The sequence below is a fragment of the Crocodylus porosus genome, unplaced genomic scaffold, assembly GCF_001723895.1.
Source record: "Crocodylus porosus isolate Cpor-Errol unplaced genomic scaffold, CroPor_comp1, whole genome shotgun sequence".
Lineage (NCBI taxonomy): Eukaryota > Metazoa > Chordata > Crocodylia > Crocodylidae > Crocodylus > Crocodylus porosus.
Window position 1 is genome coordinate 9,161,213 of NW_017728927.1, and position 19,270 is coordinate 9,180,482.

The window sequence follows — 19,270 nt, forward strand, 5'->3', positions numbered from 1 at the left end:
AAAAAAAAAAAAAAAAAAGCAGCTTTCCCTCCTCCCCCTTCACTTCCAGCCTTGCAAATCCAGAGATTTTCCGTTTCCTTGCGCAGCAGCTGAGTGGTGACACTGCCCTCCACGGGGCACAGGCTGAGCTGCCAGGCGTCTTGGACCACCTGGATGGGCCCCAGGCCTCCAGATGAATTGATGAAGGTCTGGGGTCTGCACCGTGGACGCTCTCCCCGCCCAGGCAGGCGTCTCCAGCTAAGCTGGTCGGGCTCCCCAGCCTGCCCTGCTCCATCCACCCTGCATCCCCTACTGCCCCCTCCAGCAGCCCAGCCAAGGAGACCTGCTGGGGCTAATGTAGGGAGGCCAGGACAGCTGCAAGACACGAGCCTGCCGCAGAGGGGCAGCAGCCCTGCACGACAACCCGGGCAGCTCCCGGCTCTCAGCGGCGCACGGGGTCCCGACTCGGCCCAGCTGCCCATTCCCCCCCGTGGCGCCGGGCTGCCTCGCACCTCACTTGATGAGAATCCCCAGCAACCGAGCGTCCTCCTCGCTTAGGATCCTCAGGTTTTTATCGGCTTCCTCCGTGGAGCTGGGAGAGAAGGGCACGGTGTTCACAAGGCCCCAGCCACGGCAGCGCTTCCAGGGCACCCCCCACCCCGCCAGGCGAAGCTGGAAGCCCCTCGGCTCTGCGCACCGCTGGGGGCTCCCGGGTGCGGAGAAGCAGAGGCTCGGAGCCACAGAGAGGAGACGTGGGCTTGGCCTGGGAAGCCGGTCACATCCACGTGCTGGGCTCTGCCAGGGGAGGGCAGAGCAGGCCTGAGAGTCACCGTGACAGCCCGGCTGGAAAGCCCCAAGACGCCCCATGCCCACTCACGCCAGGAAGTCCTTCACTTCCTCCACGGTGATGTCCCCAGTGGAGTCCACGGGGGTCTCCAGGCTGCTGTTGGGGGAGTCGATGGGCGTCAGGGAGAAGGCAGCCTGGTGCTCCTCAGACGTCCCTGCGGGCAGGGAGCAAGGGCACTGCTGGGTGCTGGGGCCTCTCACGCTAGCTCCAGAGGGGCTGTGCTGGCAGGCGCTGCCCAGAGCCAACACCGCCCCGGGGGCTGCTCCAATAATACAACCCACCCCCACCATCGCAACCTGGGGAACACCTCCTAGCCCCCCGAGCCCCAGCGTGTCAGGGACCCCCGAGCCAACCCCTCCTCCCAAAAAAGGCGGAGGCTGCAGGGCGGGGCTGCAGCCCCACCACCCCACAGGGAGCCCCACGAACTTGTGCCAGGGGGAGGCACAGACCAGGGGTGGCACTGCCAGGCACAGACCCCATCTCTCCCACTGCAAGATTCAGCCATCAGCACCCAGAGCAAGGGCAGCTGCAAAAGAGCAGCTCCCCCCCCATCCCCTACCCCCCCCGCGGTGCCTGGCATCTCCTTACTGTCACTGTCGGCAGGGGAGTGGCTGGCCTCTGAGCCGAGAAGGATGTTCGTGCCGTTGGCCTGGCTCATTTTCGGCGTCCCAGGGAAGCTGTTCCTGAAGGACAGAGTGGGGGAAGAGGGGCCGCAATTCAGGCTCCCAGAGCCTGGCCCATCATGGGACGATCCCTGGGCAACACCGTGATGCGCAGCCAGGTGACAACCTTACCCCAGACAGGTGCCATCGTGCCGCCGGGCGAGCTCCAGATAACAGAGCGGCTCCGTGATGTTTCGGGCGCTCAGGGAGAAGCGCTCGAACTCCGAGGGCGAGATCAGGTAGAAGCCTGTCGGGAGGGGACCCAGGACTGCGTCAGGCACCTCCTGCCCGGGGTCATGGCGCTGGCAGAGCTGCCCAACATGGCTCGACCCTGGAGACCTGGCTCCCACCGCTTCCTTCCAGCCTCTAGCAGGCCTAGGACGGTTCACATCCCGGTGCCCACAGCACCAGGGAACAGGGCAGCACACAAGGACCCACATGGCAGGGCTGGGAACAGCAGATCCCGAAGCCCGCACTGCCTCCTGCTAGCACGGGGTGAAGGAGGCGCCCAGCACCCAGACCCAGGAGTCCCCTCGGCTCCACGTCCCAGCCTGCCCTGTCCCCAGGCTCACCCTGGCCGTGCTTGGTGAAGACGCAGGAGGCGATGCCGCTGATGTCCTCCTTGCGGATGCAGTCGTAGTGTACCTGGGGCCGCAGGCCGGGCACGGAGAAGACGTGGATGTCGCCCAGGTTAGTGAGGCAGACCAGACCATGCTCTGCATAGTCCTCGCAGGCCGCGCTGGCGAAGCTCACCAGTGCCACCTTCCGCACCCGGCAGCCTTCGTGCGCCGTCAGCTTGAACTTGGTCTTAGCGCTGACCTTGGGCAGCGTGAATACCTGGGAAGGAGGCAGGGGAGTGAGGGGGTGGGCAAGTGAGAGGGGGATCCCTCCCCCGCCCCAGCACAGCTATAAAAGTCAGAGACCCGTGAACCAACTAGTCCCACACCAGGGTCTCCAAGCTGCAACAAGCTGGGACATGGCCTGCTCCAAGCAAGCAGGGGAGCCCTTCAGCTGACAGCTGCTGCCACAGGACAGGCCTGGCCACCAGCCACTTTACAGGACAAGGCACTGGGACTTTGCCCCGGAGCCCTGCACACAAGACAAGACCAAGCAGAGACACTCCCATCCCCAAATCCCCCCCAGCTCCCTCCTGGACTGGGCTGTGCGTCCCAGAACCTCTCAGCAGCACCCTACAACTCTGGAGCCCCCGACCTGACAGGCTCTTCGCAGGGACCCCTGCCTCCGGCAAGCAAGCAGCTGGGCACCGCTCGCACCCGGGACACAAGCAAGCACCTCACCTTGAACTGTTCCTCGGAGGAGATGAGCACGGAGTGACTGCCCTGCATGTCAGGGGCTTTGGCCAGGTCCCGTGACACCTCGTAGGGCTCGGGCAGGGGGTTGCCACGGCCGTCCAGGACCGCGATGGACACGACAGGCGCCCGGTGCATCAGCTGGATCTCCTTACCCAGCACGGCCTCCACCGCCCGCTCCGAAAACTTCTCCTGCGATGGCACCTCCAGCGCGTAGGCGAACACGGAGCCAGAGTTGGTGCCCGCCCACATGGTGGGCCCGTGGTGCGTGGCTGTGGGCGAGCAGCACTGGTAAGCACCCTGCCTCTCCCTGGGGCCCCGTGGATGCCAACTTCTGGCTCACTAGCACCAAGGAGCTCAAGCAGGGAAGGACACGGCCACCCGAGAGACCTCAGGCAGGTGGCACAGGCCACCCCACAGCTTTAGAGAGCAGCAAACGGTTTGCAGACGGCTGTTAACACTGCCTCAGCTGCAGCGAGATGGTCCCTTCACCCCACTGCTTCAGGGCAGAGGCTGGGCACTATAGGGGTCAGGAAGGAAGAGCCCGTTCCTTTGTGCAGTGTTGTACTGTCGAGGGCACAGAGGCTCTTTCCCGACTCCCAGGCTTCTTGCCTTCGCTACCAGCGGAGAGAGGGGGCCCACCCCAGCTTGGCAGTGCCTGAGCCAAGGTCTTGCAGCAAGGCCTCCCTTCTCCTGCAGCCCAGGGGAAGTGACCGCGCGCGCAAGCACACACGGACGGTCCCGGGGGCTCACCATCTCGCAGGAAAGTGTTAGCGAAGTAGAGGCAGCGCACCACGCCCGAGAGCGAGTCGTCAGCCGACCGGGGCTCGATCCGCCTCTGCACGGGCGTCACCTCCACCTCGGGGGGCCCCGCCTGCTCGGCCAGCTGAGCATTGGCTTCCTGCACCTGCAGGACCAGACGCCGACCCAAGATCAGAGGGGGCTCGGGGACCAGCTTCAGGTCACAGCCCTGTGGGAGCCCTGAGGCAGCAGGGGCCCGGGGGGAGCATCAAACAATGACAGGAAGCAAAGAGGGTCCAGTGGCTACGACCTGGATTCAGCTCCCTGCTCTGCCACTGACCCCCCATTTGACCCCAGGCAAATCACTTAGCCCCTCTCCGTCACACGGAGCTTCCTTCCCTCCTGGGAGGACCCAAGGTGTTGCAGACAGCTGACCGCTCCCCCCCAAAACACAACTTGTGCCTTTGACAGAACTCCAGAGCAGGAGGAGGAGATATCCTGCTGGGTTTATCCATCAACAGCTCAGGCCTCCCCTGCCCCAACAGACTTGCCAACTGTGAGAGCAGAGCAGCAGCTTGCGTGCCCACGCTCACCTTGCTGGAGGGGCTGCTGGTGGGGACCCGCTTCTTGCCAGAGACGCGGCTCTTGCGGATGCGGCGGAAGGACTGGCGCAGCGACTTCTTCAGGGACTTCACGCGGGACAGGGGCCCCTCCATGGCCAGGGAGTCGTTGGGGTGGAGGGTGCATCTGCAGGCAGACACCTAAGCGCTTTGGGCAGGCATGCACCGAGCACTCCCCCAGCCCCAGCACGGAGGGTGACCCCCTTCTCCCCACCTACAGCACATGCCTGGCTGAGCCTGAGCAGAGCCAGCTGCACATGCCAACTCCTGGACCAAGCCATAAACCGGGGGGAACTGAGACTCAGCCCCACCCATCAGCTCAGAGCACGGGGCCATGCTGCTGGGATTATGCCATCTCCCTTGGACCCGGCAATAAAATATGCCTTGTACCATAGGCCGCAGCCTCTGGGGCCACCGCACCAGCCTGGACAAAATGCAGTCAGGAGCAACGGCTGCCCCAGAAAGGTCATCGCTCCCTCCTTGGCAGGCTGCAGTGCCAGATAGCAGGTGGGGAAGCTTGGGAGCCAGCCATACTCGTAGTCACAGCTGAGAGAGCCCCCCAGCACCAGCCTGGCACGTGGACAAGCTGGCTGGGGTGATGGCGTTGCACACAGGAGGTTGCTAAGGCCCCTGCTACATGTTGCACATGTTGTGCAATTCACTGGTTAAATCACAATAAAATTTAGACCGGCCACATGTGCAAAGCAAGTATCACACCACATGAAGGACTCTCCGGCTAGAGAGAGCCAACCAACTGCAAAGCGAGTGCCCGAAAGCGTGCAGCAACTCTACAGCTGGCTTTATCCAGCTTTCATGTGAATGTGTGGGGCAGGGACCTGAGCAAGACAGCATTGGCTTGTCCAAGTTGAGCCAAGGGCCACACAGCATGCAGGCACAGAGCAGCCCCATGACCCAGCGGGGTCCAGGAGCATCTGAGAGCTCCCTAGGAAGGGTGCTCAGTGGTGCAGAGGTCAGGAGATGCCAATTAAAATCACCCCTTCCTCCACTCTGGGGCAAGCAGCATGAAGAGTCACCTCCACGGGCGCCGAGTGCCAAGCATCACCCTGTGGCACAGCCTCACCTGGCCAGCACGGGGTTGCGGCGGTAGTAGTCGAAGAGGCCGAAGCCATGGCTGGTGCCAAAGGCAACGAGGTTCCACTCGGAGTGGAGGGTGACGGCGGTGACGGCGGCTGGGGGCAGGCACTGCACCAGGATGCTGGGCTGGAAGCCGGGGGCGAAGGCAATGGTGCCGTTCTTGGGCGCCAGCCGGTCGTGTCCTTTCCAGGTGAAGCCCTCGCGGTCCTGCAGCAGGTCCAGCGTGGCCACGCTGATGGCGTGCTCTGACTTCTCATCGCTCAGCTCCATGACAAGCACCTGCAGGGAGCCCAGGGACAGTGGCACTCAGGCGGGGGCCTGGGCTCTCGGCTCAGAGTGGGGTCCAGAATCCACTCCAGCCCCAGCTGGGCTTGGGATGGCCCAGCCCTTGCAACCCACAGCTGGCAGGGAATGGGGGGGGGGGGAACAAAACCTCTCAGCTCAGACATGGCTGGCACCTCCGTAGAGGGCAGAGGCAGGCGGCTGCTCAGATGGGAGCCTTAGTGCTGGAGGGGAGTGCCCAGAACAGGGGCAGAGGAACAGGCCAGGCCAAACCCCCCAGGGCTCATGAGGGAACAGACAGTGCCTCTCCAAAGGAGGCAGAGCCCCCCAGCTGGGAGACCTTGGCCGGCCAGAGTGCAGCCGCATCAGCCCCTCGGCCCTCAGGGAGACGCCCAAGAGGTTGAGGGCCAAGGGAAAGGGAATGGCTGCTTTCACTGGATGCTCCTGCACCCCCACGACAGGGCCGGGGGGCCGTTTCCCCAGCACTGCCCTACCTGCCCTGCAGTGCCAGCCACCACCATCCTGGCCGTATATTTGCACAGCGCAATCTTCTGGATGCCCAGCCGGGGGTCATCACTGTAGGGGTCGAAGCAGCCGACCTGCACGATGGGAAGAGGGAGCAGGGGGTCAGGAGCTGTAGACGCAAGCCAGTGGAAGCTCAGTGCCGCTTTCAGGCTGGTCTCCAGCAGGATGAGCACACACGCAGCTAGGGCCCTCCACTCTGCTGTCCCCGGGCCAGGCCTCAACGCAAAACACAACCCCCACCCCCCCTTCCCACCTCTGCTGGGATCAGCCATGCAGGCTGTGGCTCCCAACTGGCCTGGAGGGACCAGCTTTCCCCAGGGGTTTCCCTCTGGCACTGAAGCTTGAGCCAGGGCACTGCAGGTCACCTGAACACGCTGATGCAGCCCTGGGTGTTCAAACCCAGGGGGACAAAGACTATGGGATCCCCCCAGGACCCCAGTAACCCCCTCCCCTCCTGCATCAGCACTGGGGCACCTCTGGTTGCACAGTGGGACTCCAGTGAAAAAGAAGTGGGTACCAGGCTGTGCCCGGCAGAGCAGCACAGCTGGATGCTGCATGGCCATGCGCACGGCGTGTGCACAGCCCTGCCTGCAGCTGTGGCCGCGGAGGTTACTTGGGAGCTAACCAGTTAGTATCCTTGATGCCCAGCACAGACAAGGGGCTGCATGTGCTGGAGCAGAGGTGGCTGGAAGAGACGCGGGCTCCCTGCATCCCACCCCCGCTGGAGCAGCAGAGCCGTGGGGCGCTGCCAGAGGCTCCGGGGGCCGACAGCGCCCTGGCAAAGGGGGCAGCAGTGCAGGAGGGGTTGCGCTCCGCAGCAGGTTGGGTCCCACCAGCTGGCGCTGGGCCTTGGAAGCTGCCAGCTCGATCACAATCTGTCTGGGTCTCGCTGGAAGCCGAGACCGATGCAATCTGTCACCCACACGGAGATAACGCACCTGCTGGCGCCCAGGCACCACGCCAGCACTGCCCTGGCTGCCGACGCCGAAGATGCCTGCCAGGGATGCTGGGCACAGGCTTCGTCGGGGCGGCTTGGAGCATGGACTGCATGCCCACTGCTCTTCGCAGAGCAAGGCTGAGCTTCCCTCTCACTGCAGTCTAAGCCCACGGGGGCCCCCAGCAGAATCCAGAGTCACTCCAGATTCACGCTGGTGCAGCCAAGCAGCGTGGCCGAGAAGGCCAGACACAAGGTGGGGAAAGAAGGCCTTAGGACAAGGGGCACTGGCACAGATGATGCCCCTTGGGGGTCACTTAGCCGAGCGTCCTCTCCCTCCCCTAGCCAGCAACGTTCAGCCAGGAGGGTGGAGGCCGCGGTACCTTGCGGAAGGGCGGCCACTCCTCCTCGGCCTGGTTCAGGCTGTCGTTGTGCTCACAGTCGGTCTGGAAGATGTTGGCTGTGCCCAGCTTGTACAGTGGCTTCAAGGACACCCCCGACGCGTCCCAGAAACGGACTGTGCCGTCCTCGTGGCTGCGGGGGGAGAAAGACAGCACACCCGTCATTGCATGATGAGCTGGTGTGGGACCAGCCCTGCTTCATGCTGCAGCCCTGACAAGCCACATGCTAGTACTGGACCCCATGTCCCCACCCTGCAGGCAGCCAGAGGCAAGCACCTCCATCCTGGCGGAGCCTGGGCTTTACTACTCTTCTACATGAGAAAGTTTTTCCTAATATCCAACCTAAAAACTTCCCTGTTGCAACTTGAGCCCATTGCTCCTTGTTCTGTCATCTGCCCCCACCATCCTCTTTCAAACTCCCCTTCAGAGAATTTGGGGAACGGGCCTGCAAACACTTGTTCCATCTTCATGCCAGGGAGGCATCAACCCCACTAGCCATTAGGAGAAGTTTCCAGGTACGAGCAACACCTGGACCCTGCTTGATGCTCCTCACCCGGAGCTGCGCTTCCCACTGAGCCCAGGCAGCTGCTCCCAACACCTTCATCAGCCCTGCTTCAGGCCGTGCGAGTTAGCTCGACTCTGCAGAGTCGAGCTGAGGGCAGGAGTCCCTGACCCAGAGGTAATGCACTGGCCAGATGCTGCTCTGCCCTGGGCTGGTACCGAGCGTTTGCAGCTCTCCCCAGCTCAGCGATGTGCAGCACTTCCCAGTTAGAGGCACAGAAGCTGGCACGCTGCAGCCAAGGTACCAGCAAGCCTGCTGCCAAGCCAGGCCCTGTCAGGAGCAACTGGGTGTGGGCAGCCGTCTCCTGGCCCTGCCTCCCCGGTCTCGGCTCAGACCAAGCTGGAGCTCTGCATTGACACCGCACACCCCCAGCCTTGGCCTCCACCCCTCTCGGACCACGACTCTCCTGTCCCCAGCTCTGGGGAAATCGAAGGGGCTGGTGGCACAAAGGCAGCCAGGTTTCCAGATGAACGATGCAGGCATGTTGGGGGATAACAAGGGGCTCTGTGCCGACTGCATGGAGCTAGCTGGGCCTCCCGTCAGCCCTCTCTACCAGCTGCCTCCAGCCCCTCCTGGCAGGCAGGTACTCGAGGATTTCGATGCCTTCCCCTGCAACAATGCAGCTCCCCCCATCAATGCCTCCGGGAACAGGGGACACAAGGCCTGCCTCAGCTCTAGGACACCCCTGCTAGAGCACCCCTCTCCCTGGCTCTGCCAGGGCAAGGAAAACCCCCTCCCCACATCTGCAGCCATGCAGGATACCCGTGTGGTCAGCCAGCAAAAAAAAAAAAAAAAAAAATCGGAAGGACGGCCTCCTGCGGAAAGCCAAGGTTGGAGCCCTGGGAGGCTGCACCGAGCCTGCCTACAGCCCTGGCTGGTGCCACAAGCACGGTTTGCACCGAGCCTGCCCACAACTCTCCAGGGAAGCAGTCTCCCAGGAACGGGGCCCAACTCGACCCAGAGCCCCTTGGAGCCCAGGAGCAGCCCTTGCACCTCCGCAGCTGGGCCACGGTTTGGAGGCGAGGAGCTGACAAGACACACAACTGCAGGCTGCTGAGCCCACTGCCGTTCACTGCCCCGGGGGCTGGCGATGCTTCCCCCGCCCCAGCCTGGGGTTCCCCTCAGCCCACATGGGGCGCTGGGGGTTGCCCACCAGCTTTGACCCCTGAAGCCCACAGCTCAGCTCAGCTGTCACGTGCATCTCAGGCCTGGCCATGGGAGAGCAGCCACCTTATTGACTGGGGCCGTCCATGGGGTGGCAAGCAGGCGGCGTGGGGGCACTACGCTCCCCAGGCAGGAGTCGAGTCTAGACGGCACGGGGGGACGCTGCTGGCTGCGCCAGAGACTGCGGCTGGCCCCAAGCCCCCGTCCACATGCTGGCTGCCGGGGAAAGGCACTTCGCTGCATGCCCCAAAACGTCGGCGGGGCTCTGATCCCCCCAGCTACGCATCTGCCGGCTCACACGCCTGGCCCGCGCGCTTGGAGGGACTGGCACAGCCCGGAGCCAGCAGCGCTGCTGGCTCCGAGTCGGCACCGCTTGGCCAAGAGCGGGACAATTAAAAGCGAGGGAGAGAGAACAAACGAACAGCGACGCATTCCTGCCCCGCGGCCAAAGCAGACGGGGGCCGCGAGCCCATGCAGCAGTCAAGGAAGGGCTTCACCACCGCTGGCCCATCCCACACGCTGCCTGGGCTTTCCACTCCTCTCTCCCCGCCACGCTGCGCCCCCAGCGTCCTGCCCCGCTGCTCTGCCCGCTGGACACTGCCTCGCACTTTGCTGGCCCAAGAGGCCTTCAGCCCGGAGACGCCAGCCTCGCGGGCACGGGCTGAGGGCAGGGCGAGACCCGCTGTGGGTCCCCGGCACCCAGCAAGGGAGCAAGCTTCCACGGGGAAGCGCCTGCCCGAGGTGGCGCCTCCACACCAGGGTATTGACAGGCACTGAGGGCAGTTGGCACGTGCTTACCCTGTGAGGAGAAAGCCCCTCTGGGTGGGCTCCTGGGCCAGGTTTTTCCCTCCATCAATTGGCCAGTTCTAGAGAGAAAGAAAGGGGAGACAGTCACGCGGGGCGAGAGGACGTTACGCGACAGCCAGTTGCCCTCACCCCTCCACCCTGCCGTGACCACCCAGAGGGGCTCACGCCCCCCACCAGCACAGCAGGGATTTCCCCCACACCAACCACTCCCCCTCAAGTGGACTCCGGCCCCGCTGCGACAGGAGTCCAGCCCAGCCCCGCCGGCCCTGGGGGCGAGGGACTCACCGCAGAGGAGAGCTGCGGGTTCTGCTGCTCCCCCACGCTGATGATCCTCTCCCACAGCTTCAGGGGGACGTTGGAGATGTGGTAGGAGCAGGTGATGGCGGACGAGTGCAGGGGCGCCAGGTAGGGCGCGGGGATCGTGGGCCAGCCGGGTGTCTGCAGGTCAACGACCACCAGCTCCTCCTCCACCAGGACCACCAGGGCTCGGGGGTTGTCGAACTCTACGAGACAAAGCAGCAGGATGAGCTGGGCTTGGCCGGGAGCTGCCGGGAGCCTCTGGGGCGCAGAGGATGGGCCACATACCCCCCTCGGCTGCCTCGGTGCTGTGTACAGTGAAGAAGTCGATGACGCGGGAGGTGAAGTCCAGGGTGACAAGGGTCTGTCCCTGCAGGATGCTGACGCAGTGCCGGTCCCCGTAGCTGGCGCGGGGCATGCCCCCGCTGAAGATGATGAAGTGGCTGCTGCAGGCAAGGAGGGCAATGGTCAGCGCTGTCCCAGCTGCCTCTGGCCTGCCCTGCACAGCACAGCACAGGGCAGGGAACAGAGCCTCCGACAACCCCAGCAGCTTGATAAAAGGGGCATGGGATGCCAGCTGGGGGGGCAGTGGGAGTCGGGCCATAGCAGCACCCTGCCGTTAGGTCCCAAGCCTGGGCCTGGGCAAGGTGACATGTGGTGCCCTGCTCCCGGGGGGTGGGGGGCAGGCTTTGCATGAGGAGGTTCTTGGGCATGGGGAGGCAAAGCCGAGGGCAGAGGAGGGGACCACGACAGCAGGCCAGCACCACGGAGGCCTTGGGAGCAGAGCAAGAGACAGCAGGGAGCTGGAGCCATCGCTAAGCGAGCACCCCACGGCCCCAACGCCTCCGTGGGACAGCCCCAGCCAGCTGCACCAGATGTTCTCCAGCCCCCGTGCACGGCCTGGGCCAGCGGACTGCAGAGGCGCAGGCAGGGGCTCCGCCGTGTCCTGCCGGCAGCGCTGAGCAAAGCCTCCTGCCCCCCCCGGCCGGGCCAAGCATACTGCGAGGCGGAGGCAGGGGACTCGGGGGGATACTCTGCTGGAGGGCCGGGGGGGTCATGGCCAAGGGAGACAAGGAGCAGTGTTGTCCACTCCAGTCCACAACCCCTTGCCCCAGCCTTGCGGGGGGCAGGGGGAGGATTCGCAAGGCCTTTCCTTCAGCTGCTTGGGGACTGGAGTCTCTTACAGCACTGGGCTCTGGCCATGCGCGTTGGCCTTTCCCCCTCCTTGGGCCTGCGGGCTGCGTTTAGCTCCTGCTTTGAGCCTCGCAACATGCCCAGATCTCCCACCCCCAGCTTTCCCCACTTCATCAGCCCATGCCCTGCCAGGGCAGGGAGCCCCTTCTCAGCCTGCCGAGGCCATGCTCCGAGCAGCAGTACAGCTTCGGGGAGTTTCCCCCCTGCACACGCCGGGTCCGCCGGCTCCCACGCCTGCGGCTGGTGCCGCAATACGGGCATCCCCGTGGCAGCAGCCCAGCAGCGCCTGGGAGCAGGCAGCCTAGAACCGTGCTGGCATGGGACGTACCCGGACTCGCAGGTCCTCCACAGGATCTTGTTGATAGCTTTGCATGGGAAAGGACCTGGAAGAAGCGAGGGAGGGGCTGTATCAGATGCAAGCTCTTGCAACCCAGCTTCTCCGCACATCAGCTGGAGCCTGGCGCACGCTGCCCACGCGGCTCCCTTGTATGAGGCAGATGCCCAGCGAGGCTCACTGTGCAGACTTGACATCCAATCTGCCCCTGCAAGAGGGCCCTGGACGCCGCCCTCAGCCCTGTTCTGGGCTGGTCCTTCAGGTGGCCTTGAACTAGGCGAGGGGCCTGAACTGCACCCCCTAGGCCAGCTGGGCAAGGCACTTCCTCGCAGGAGGCAGCCAGAAAGGCTGGGTAAGAAGCCAAATCCCTCAGGAGAACTTCACCCATCCCACCGGGGAGTGCTGCCAGCTCCAGGGACTCCCAAAGCTAGCCAGGGCGCCCTGGCCTACTACAGCAATCAGGTAGGGAAGAAACACCTCCTCTGGCACCCAGATGAGACCTAATCGACCTAACCTAACCCTTTCCACCTGGACCCACGGCTGACATGCCAGGGATTGCTCCCCACCCAGCAGAGGACTTCCAGCGCTCACACTTATGGCTGCAGGGGGGTCCGGGTGCTGCATGAGGCAGGGGTGATGCCCGGGGTCACACATGCCTGCACCCCCTCTCCTGCTAGAGCAGGGGGCAGGAGGAGTTGGGCATGACTAGAGAAGCAGCGCGGGGGGAGCAGGCCCCGAGGCCAAGCCGACTCACCGTAAGGGATGGTGGACAGGAGAGGCTGCAGCGTCTTCTGGCTAGAGCTGTTCAGGGACCATACCATGTAGCCGCCATCGCTGTGTGAGCTCACCACGGTCTTGCCGCTCCGCTCCCAGGTGAGGCTTTCCAGCTGCTGAGAGACACAACCAGGGCCGTGAATCGGAGGTTGGAAGAAGCCAAGGGGTCCTTGGGGAAGGGCCCGAAACAACCCTTGATGAGCCAAGAGGAAAGGGAGCCCTTGGCTTGCTCATGGGGTGTGTGTATGGGGGGGAAAAATTAAGCCAGTGTTGGCTGCTTTGATGCAGATCGTGGATGCGTCTGGGGAGAAAGCTGCATCCCAACCGGCTGCTGCCCAGGTCAGTGGAGGGCAGGTCCAAGGCACCAGCCAGGAGCGTGTCAGCTACACTAGTCTCCCCAGCACTCAAGGAGGAGCCTGGTTAAGGAGTTCAGGACTGAGCACAGCCCCAGGGCCAAGGCCAGCAGCACCCAGGCAACTCCGGGCCACGAGAAAAGGGAGGCAACTCCTTCGGGTGCGGGAGACAAGGGCACTCGCTGGGCAAGTGCAGAGACGGGCCCACACGTTTGCCCGCCCAGCCGTGCAACAGGAGGCACAGAGCATCTTGGGCACCTGGCCAGCCCCTCCCCAGCTCACGGTACCTGGTTGCCCAGGAAGAGATGGTCGACCTTCCTTGCGATTTCGTCCCACACGACCACCAGCCCCCGGCTGTAGCCGATCAGGATCTTGCTGGGGTCTTGCGGATGCTCCTGGAGGGATTCAACCGGCCCCAGGGCCTTCCCGCAGCGGTAGTCGTCAGGCACGCTGCCACAGCAGGGAACAAGGGAGCAGAGTCAGGCCCCTCGCTGCCCCCCAGCCCCAGCTCCGGCCCCAGCCCGCGCCCCCTCACCTCTGCAGGATCTCATCCTGGAACAAGGCTTTGTCCTCCAGCAGGGTCAAGCCAGAGAGGTCCAAGAAGTAAACACCCCCGCCCTCGGTGCCCAGACAGGCCACGTCGCAGGCCGACTTCAGCAGGATCACGGTCACCCGGGCGATGCTGGGCGGCGAGCTGCGAGGACAGCGGTGGTCAGACAGGAGCCCCCCCATGCCAGCCCGGGCACTGCAACCCAACCTGCTGGGCTGAATAGGGGACACCCCATTTCCAGGGGCTCCTTACAGGGCTTGTGACCTGCCGGTATAGGGCAACTATAACATCCTCCTCCCCGTGCTGTCTGCCACAAACCTGGGCACCCAGCCAGAGCACCCAGGGTCTCCCTTGGGCCCATGACCAGGATTACGGCCACTTCTGCGCAGACAGAGCTCCTTGGACTCCTACCGAATCCAAGTGCCCCTTCCCTCCCCACCCTGCACCCCACGAGGTCCTCTCGCACCCCACCAGCGGCTGGGAACGAGAATGAGGGAGGTCCTTGCTTGCACGTGACCATCCCCCGTGAGTGGAGATGGGCCCGGAGGGCGCAAGCTGATGACACGAAGCCAGCGCACCTCAGGCTTTGGCCTCTAACCGGCGGCAACTGGTGATTTTGCGGCCAGGGAGCAGCAAGCGGCTCTGCCCAGGCCCGATTACAGGCTGCTTAATTACAGGCAAGGTGCTGCAGGCGCCTGGGAGAGGAGCACCGGGGCTCGGGCCTGCAATTTTCCCTGCCGCTTGCGCTCCCCCTTGCTACAACTCGTTATGAAGTGAGCAGCAGCCAATTAAGGTGCAAAAGAGGCAGTCTCCCTGGTGCAGGGAGGAGACCCTGCCTGGTGAAGGCGGCAGAGGCATGTTCAGGGGTCTCGTGGAGGAAATCTCTGCTCAGGGTCGCAGGCAGAGGCTGCGTAGGAGCCTCCCCCCTCCCAGAGGGAGAGAGGAGCGCGGACCAGGACACAAGGCAGCCCTAGGGCACTGCTGACACAGGGCAGCCCTGGTAGCAAAAAAAAATCAGCCGGGTGGCAGAAAACCCCGACATCTTGAGAGGGCTCAGTGCAGTGCCTGGGGTCACCCCGTCACCACAGGAGCCTTCTAGGTGGCCCAATCCTGCCAACAGGCCACTTCCCCGTGCCTGGTGCAATGTTCAGCCTTGTCCCTGCTCGTCACCGTTTCTGTCCGTCTGCTCCGACCAGGAGCTGCCATCTCGCGTGCTCTGCCTCGGGGCCCTCTCAGAGCTGCCCCTGGCGCCAGCCTCTCTCCGCTGGCATCTTCTGGACATCCCTGCTCCTCTCCCTAGAGGCAAGAACGGCTGCCAGACCCTGCTGCCAGCGTCCCTGGGACCGAAGGGCCAGTCGTCGCTTGGGGTCGACCCAAGGTGCCACCTCAGTAGCGGACGTGGCAGCACCGGCACATCTGGGTGAGCAACCCCGGCTCTGCTCCTAGCTGGTGTCACCCCTCAGCGAAGGTCTACTAGAAAAGCGGCACAGGAAAGAGCAATCCAGCCAGCCCACCGGTGCTGCACGTGCAGGCGCACGCTGCTACGTGGGGGTGCTCCTGGGAGGCCCGGTGGGAGAGCACAGCCCATGCCCTCTGCTTGCTCACGCTCGTGTCTCCGGCCAGCTCGGCTGCAGGGCTCTGTAACCTCCATCCCCACTTCCGAGAACAAGCAATGCTAGCTCCTAACAGGACCCGAACTTCCTTTAAAAGGTGTTCACGTAGCCAGGGTGCATGCTCTCTTCCCTGAGTTAGCCAGATTCACGGAGGACAGAGCACGGGTCTGATTTTCCATGTCCTGCTGAGCGTGGCCGTGGGTGCAACACAAAGAGGTTGACCAGGCAACTATGGCACCAGCACGGGCAGACAAACAGCTTCACTCAACTGCGTGAATCACACGAGTCCCTGGGGGTCGGGCATTGTGGAAACCAGAGAGAAGCAGGGCTGGACGGGACCTCCAAAGGTCACACCTAGTCCAGCCCTGGCCCGAGCGCTGTCCAAACCAACACATACAAATCCACCATTAAACACTTAGTAAAACTCCCGCCAGCCCTGGCACAAGACCTCACACCCTGCCCTGCCACGGGGAAAGCAGGGAAACCACAGCGGCCGACATCCTGCTTCTGTAGGATTGTGAGCAGATGACTGAAACTTTTGCACGGCTGAAATCCAGGCTGAAGAGCGCCCAAGGCGAGGCCCTCTGCTTCAGAGGAAGTGCCACTTCACACCTCACCGCTTCACAACCGTTTTAATCCAGAGGGTGCAGACAGACGACCGACACCGCTCCAAAAGGAGGGGGCGTCTGCCAGCATCCAGCCCAGCTTCACCACGCCACGGGTTTCGGCGAGGGGGAAGTCCGCGCCGTGTGATTTCCGCTTGCCGTGGGGCAGGAGCAGACAGCCGACAGCAGCTGCAGCTGGTTCAGATGTGCAACCCCCGCCCCGCTTCAAGTCCCGCGGACCTCAGCATTTCACCGCGGCTCCTCCTTTGTTCTCCCGAGACAAAAGGCCCACTTCGTCCTTTTCGTTCCCATCGCCCCACGCTGGTTCGAGGCGACGAAGCCCGAGACGCAGCGTTCGCCATCTGTTTCCGCGGCGCCTCAAAGGCATTCCCACTGACGAGTCGAGCCGTGCCTCACCTACCGCAACCCCAGCCGGGCCGTGCGGGAGGAAGGGCGCTGCCCACCTAGGTTTGCTAACAAGCTTCCTTGGGCTGCTTTCCAAATCACACGCCGCGAGCTGCAGCCAGAGAAGTCCTCACAACGAACTAATCAGCTTAGTTTATCCTGTCGGACAGCCAGCGGGAGCGCGCGCCGATACCAGGAGAATTCGCTTTAACATTTTCTCATCCCCACCCTCCAGAGTGGGAAGCGGGAGGCCAAACCCAGCCTCCAGCCATCTCCAGAAGACGTCGACGAGGGCGCTGCATCTGGAAACGCCCGAGCCAAGTCTCCCCCCGCTGGAACACACTCTGGCAGACCTCCCCGGGGCCTGGCTGCGCAGGAGGGGCTCCTTTCCCCCCCATTTAAAATAACGTGAACTCCGAGTCCAGCAAAAGCTGACTCTCCAACGTCAATTCATCCCCTGGCAGTTCCTCGCCCGCGCTTCCTCTGCTCATTTATAAGCAGAGGTGTCTGCAGGGCCAAGCTAATCGCAGCCTAGCAGGCTCAGGCGACCCTCCACCATTGCAACCATTCCCATGGCAACAGATGGAGAGGGAGCCCGGGACGAAGGGGGGAGGCTTGGAAAAGCCACGGGCCAGGGCCAGGCTCAGAGGAGAGGGAGCGGAGCCATCGGGGAGAAGCAATTAAATTCCCCTCCTCTTTTCTAATGGGGGGGTTTGACCCTCCCTCTCTCCTGGGGCTATTCTGGGAGCCCCTGGGGCACCATCAACAGGCAAGAGGCTGCAGCTCGCATCGGCTCCGAGCCCGGCTCGCGTTCAGGCCTTCACACAAAGCGCCGCGGTTTTGCGGCTTCTAATGAAACGAAAGCGTTTCCCAGCTGGCGGGCCGAGGCCTGGGCTCAGTGCTCTCGGCAAGGCCCTCGAGGCACCGACGCTGGGCTGCCCAGACGGAAGCACCCCAGACGTCCGTCCCCCCAGGGCGCCCCAGGTGCTGGGCTGCCTGGCGCCCCGCCTTGCCAGCGCAAGCAGAGCTAGGAGACGGATGCTGGGGTCTCCGGGTCACGCCCCTGGGAAGCTCCCAAACCCCAGCCCAGGCTCTGCAGTGTGACGGACACCGGGTTTGGGGGGTGTGGGAGCCAGGTGTGGACACAGCATTACTCAGAGGACCAGGAAGGCAGCAGCACTGTTCTCTGAGCAACCCTGACACCGGAGGGCACCGATCGCGGGGCAGACTGATCCTCTGCCCCCAGGAGCACCCCGGTACCCACAAGAGACCCAGCCCCTGCCCTCTCCCCCCCACCCAGTGTGACAGAGGAAAGTCAGGCGGCAGCAAGTACTTAGCACCGTCGAACCCTGGGCGTCCCGGGAGAGCGAAGCTGCGGATCTCCTCCAGGTGCGAGCAGCCGTCCTTGTGGTAGATCTCCCACAGGTGCAGGGTGTTGTCATCCAGCAAGGAGAGCAGTCGGCCCTGCGACGGACAGACAGAGATGTTGGACACGCCAGACACCGCATGTGCGCGTGCACACGCGTGCATCCACCCTTGGCTCCCCGCTGGAGGGGCAGAAGCTGCAAGGGGAGGGGAACCAAGCCCTGCCTGGCTGAACGCAAGGAGCACGCGTGTGCACCTAGCTCAGGGCCAGGTCACTGCACCGAGGCGCCCACGGGACGGCAGCACCCAGGGCCCACGTTGCTCTGGCTGTGGGGCCGTGCCCCTGCCAGGAGGCGGCCAGCCCGGGGGCGAACGCAGCAGCCACGTACCTGTCCCGGCAAGAAGTGCATCTGCGTGACCGTGGCCGTCTCCCTGTGCAGCCCGGTGAACTCCACGCCCGGCGCGCCGTAGCTGAGTAGCGAGTCAAGGAAGCCAGGAGGAGACCAAGCCCCGGAGGCCTCGCCACCCGCCCCCAGGCTGGGCTGCGAGAGGTGTCGGATGGCCTGTGGCAGCCTGTCAGGGCTGCAGCGAGCGACAGGCACCCCATGGCAGCAGGGAGCCGGACCATGGCGGTGAGACGTTTCACCCCAGCGCTGAGGCTGTGTGCAATGCAACCAAGACAGGGAAACCCGCAGGCCTGGCTGGTCAGAGGCAGCCTCCTGCCCCCAAGCATCCCGAGCTGCCCACGTTTGCCTGGTCCGGAAATGCCCGGCAGGGGAGAATCCCCCTCCCCTTTCAGCCTGCACAGTCCACTGAGGGTTAGGCCCAGTCTCCAGGCAAGGTCCCACAGGTAGCAGAGGGGATGCCTTGGAGGAGCATGGGGCTCGGCCTCCCCCCGCACTAGAGAAGGCAAGGCCATGCAAGACACCCCTGGATGTGCAAGCGCGCTGCTGCTGCAGTGGATATTGCTGCATGGCCACCCCCCAATGCTCCCGACCTGCAGCAGGCAGGCAGCACGGCGGCCCGAAGCCGCGCACACACTTTCCAGGTTCTCGCTGCCTATAGCCCGGATGCAGAGTCAGTCAGAGGTGCTACCCCCACGAGCAGGACAGCAAATCACGGTGCAAGCCCTTCACACAGTACTCCCAGCCAGCCCTGGCACAGGCCGTGGCCCTCGCACCCACTTGAGATGGGGTGTGAGCCTGGCGCGCCAGGTCCTTCCAGCTCCGGCCGCGGGCGGGGGGCTGGCACAGCCGGAAGGAGCCCGGGACCGGTCCAGGAAGAGCAGCTGCAGACTCATCACGCGAGGCTTCCCGAGAGCCGCTCTGCTCTCCGCATGCAAGTGAAGTTAAGAGGAAGGGGTTGGAGCAGACCCCCAGGGCAGAGGAGCCACGGCATCCCGGAGCCCTGCCAGGCCAGCCTTCCCCCAGCGCCCTTTCGGGGCTCCTCAAAACAGCAGCCGAGAGGTTTCTTTTACAGTTAACCTCAGGCTCAGTCGACCACATCCTGCCGCGGCACTCCAGGCCGCATCGCCGACGCGCGTTCGAGGCAGCACCTGCTATGAGCCACCCACCTCTCACCAGCAGCTGCTGGGAAGGTTTCCTGAACCGTGCGCCGGATGGCACAGCTGCTTGGGGGGCGGCAGCACCGTGCACCCAACCAGGCTTCGCACCACGCTCCTTACAGCTGGGGCATCCCTGGGTACCAGCACCGGGGATGCCCACCTGCATTGCCCCTCAAGGGCTCGGTGCTACGAACAAGCCGGCCCCCCGGGAGGCGGAGGGTCCCGAGCAGGACCCCGGCACAGGGCGGCCAAGTCTGCAAGCTTCCTCGCACGGCCCCTCTGCAGAG

At 64.1% G+C, this 19,270-nt stretch overlaps 1 protein-coding gene across 4 annotated transcripts in view; it reads right to left on the reverse strand.

Annotated features, from left to right (window-relative positions):
• Positions 1–19,270, reverse strand: part of LLGL1 (LLGL1, scribble cell polarity complex component) — a 38,140-nt gene that overhangs the window by 1,916 nt on the left and 16,954 nt on the right. The window contains exons 3-22 of one of the 4 annotated variants that reach the window (XM_019541932.1): positions 17,809–17,890; positions 17,403–17,518; positions 13,417–13,575; positions 13,169–13,331; positions 12,509–12,644; positions 11,749–11,803; positions 10,515–10,672; positions 10,215–10,432; positions 9,921–9,988; positions 7,379–7,529; positions 6,031–6,135; positions 5,241–5,533; positions 4,133–4,286; positions 3,552–3,705; positions 2,787–3,070; positions 2,061–2,325; positions 1,621–1,735; positions 1,415–1,509; positions 857–980; positions 492–571 (exon numbers count right to left, since the gene is read on the reverse strand). In XM_019541932.1, the coding sequence (XP_019397477.1) occupies positions 493–571; positions 857–980; positions 1,415–1,509; positions 1,621–1,735; positions 2,061–2,325; positions 2,787–3,070; positions 3,552–3,705; positions 4,133–4,286; positions 5,241–5,533; positions 6,031–6,135; positions 7,379–7,529; positions 9,921–9,988; positions 10,215–10,432; positions 10,515–10,672; positions 11,749–11,803; positions 12,509–12,644; positions 13,169–13,331; positions 13,417–13,575; positions 17,403–17,518; positions 17,809–17,890 (2,974 nt within the window). In that variant the 3' untranslated portion in view covers position 492. Of the gene's footprint in view, positions 1–491; positions 572–856; positions 981–1,414; positions 1,510–1,620; positions 1,736–2,060; positions 2,326–2,786; positions 3,071–3,551; positions 3,706–4,132; positions 4,287–5,240; positions 5,534–6,030; positions 6,136–7,378; positions 7,530–9,920; positions 9,989–10,214; positions 10,433–10,514; positions 10,673–11,748; positions 11,804–12,508; positions 12,645–13,168; positions 13,332–13,416; positions 13,576–17,387; positions 17,519–17,808; positions 17,891–19,270 lie in introns of all 4 variants that reach the window. The other 3 variants (XM_019541930.1, XM_019541931.1, XM_019541929.1) reach the window with 3 other exon arrangements.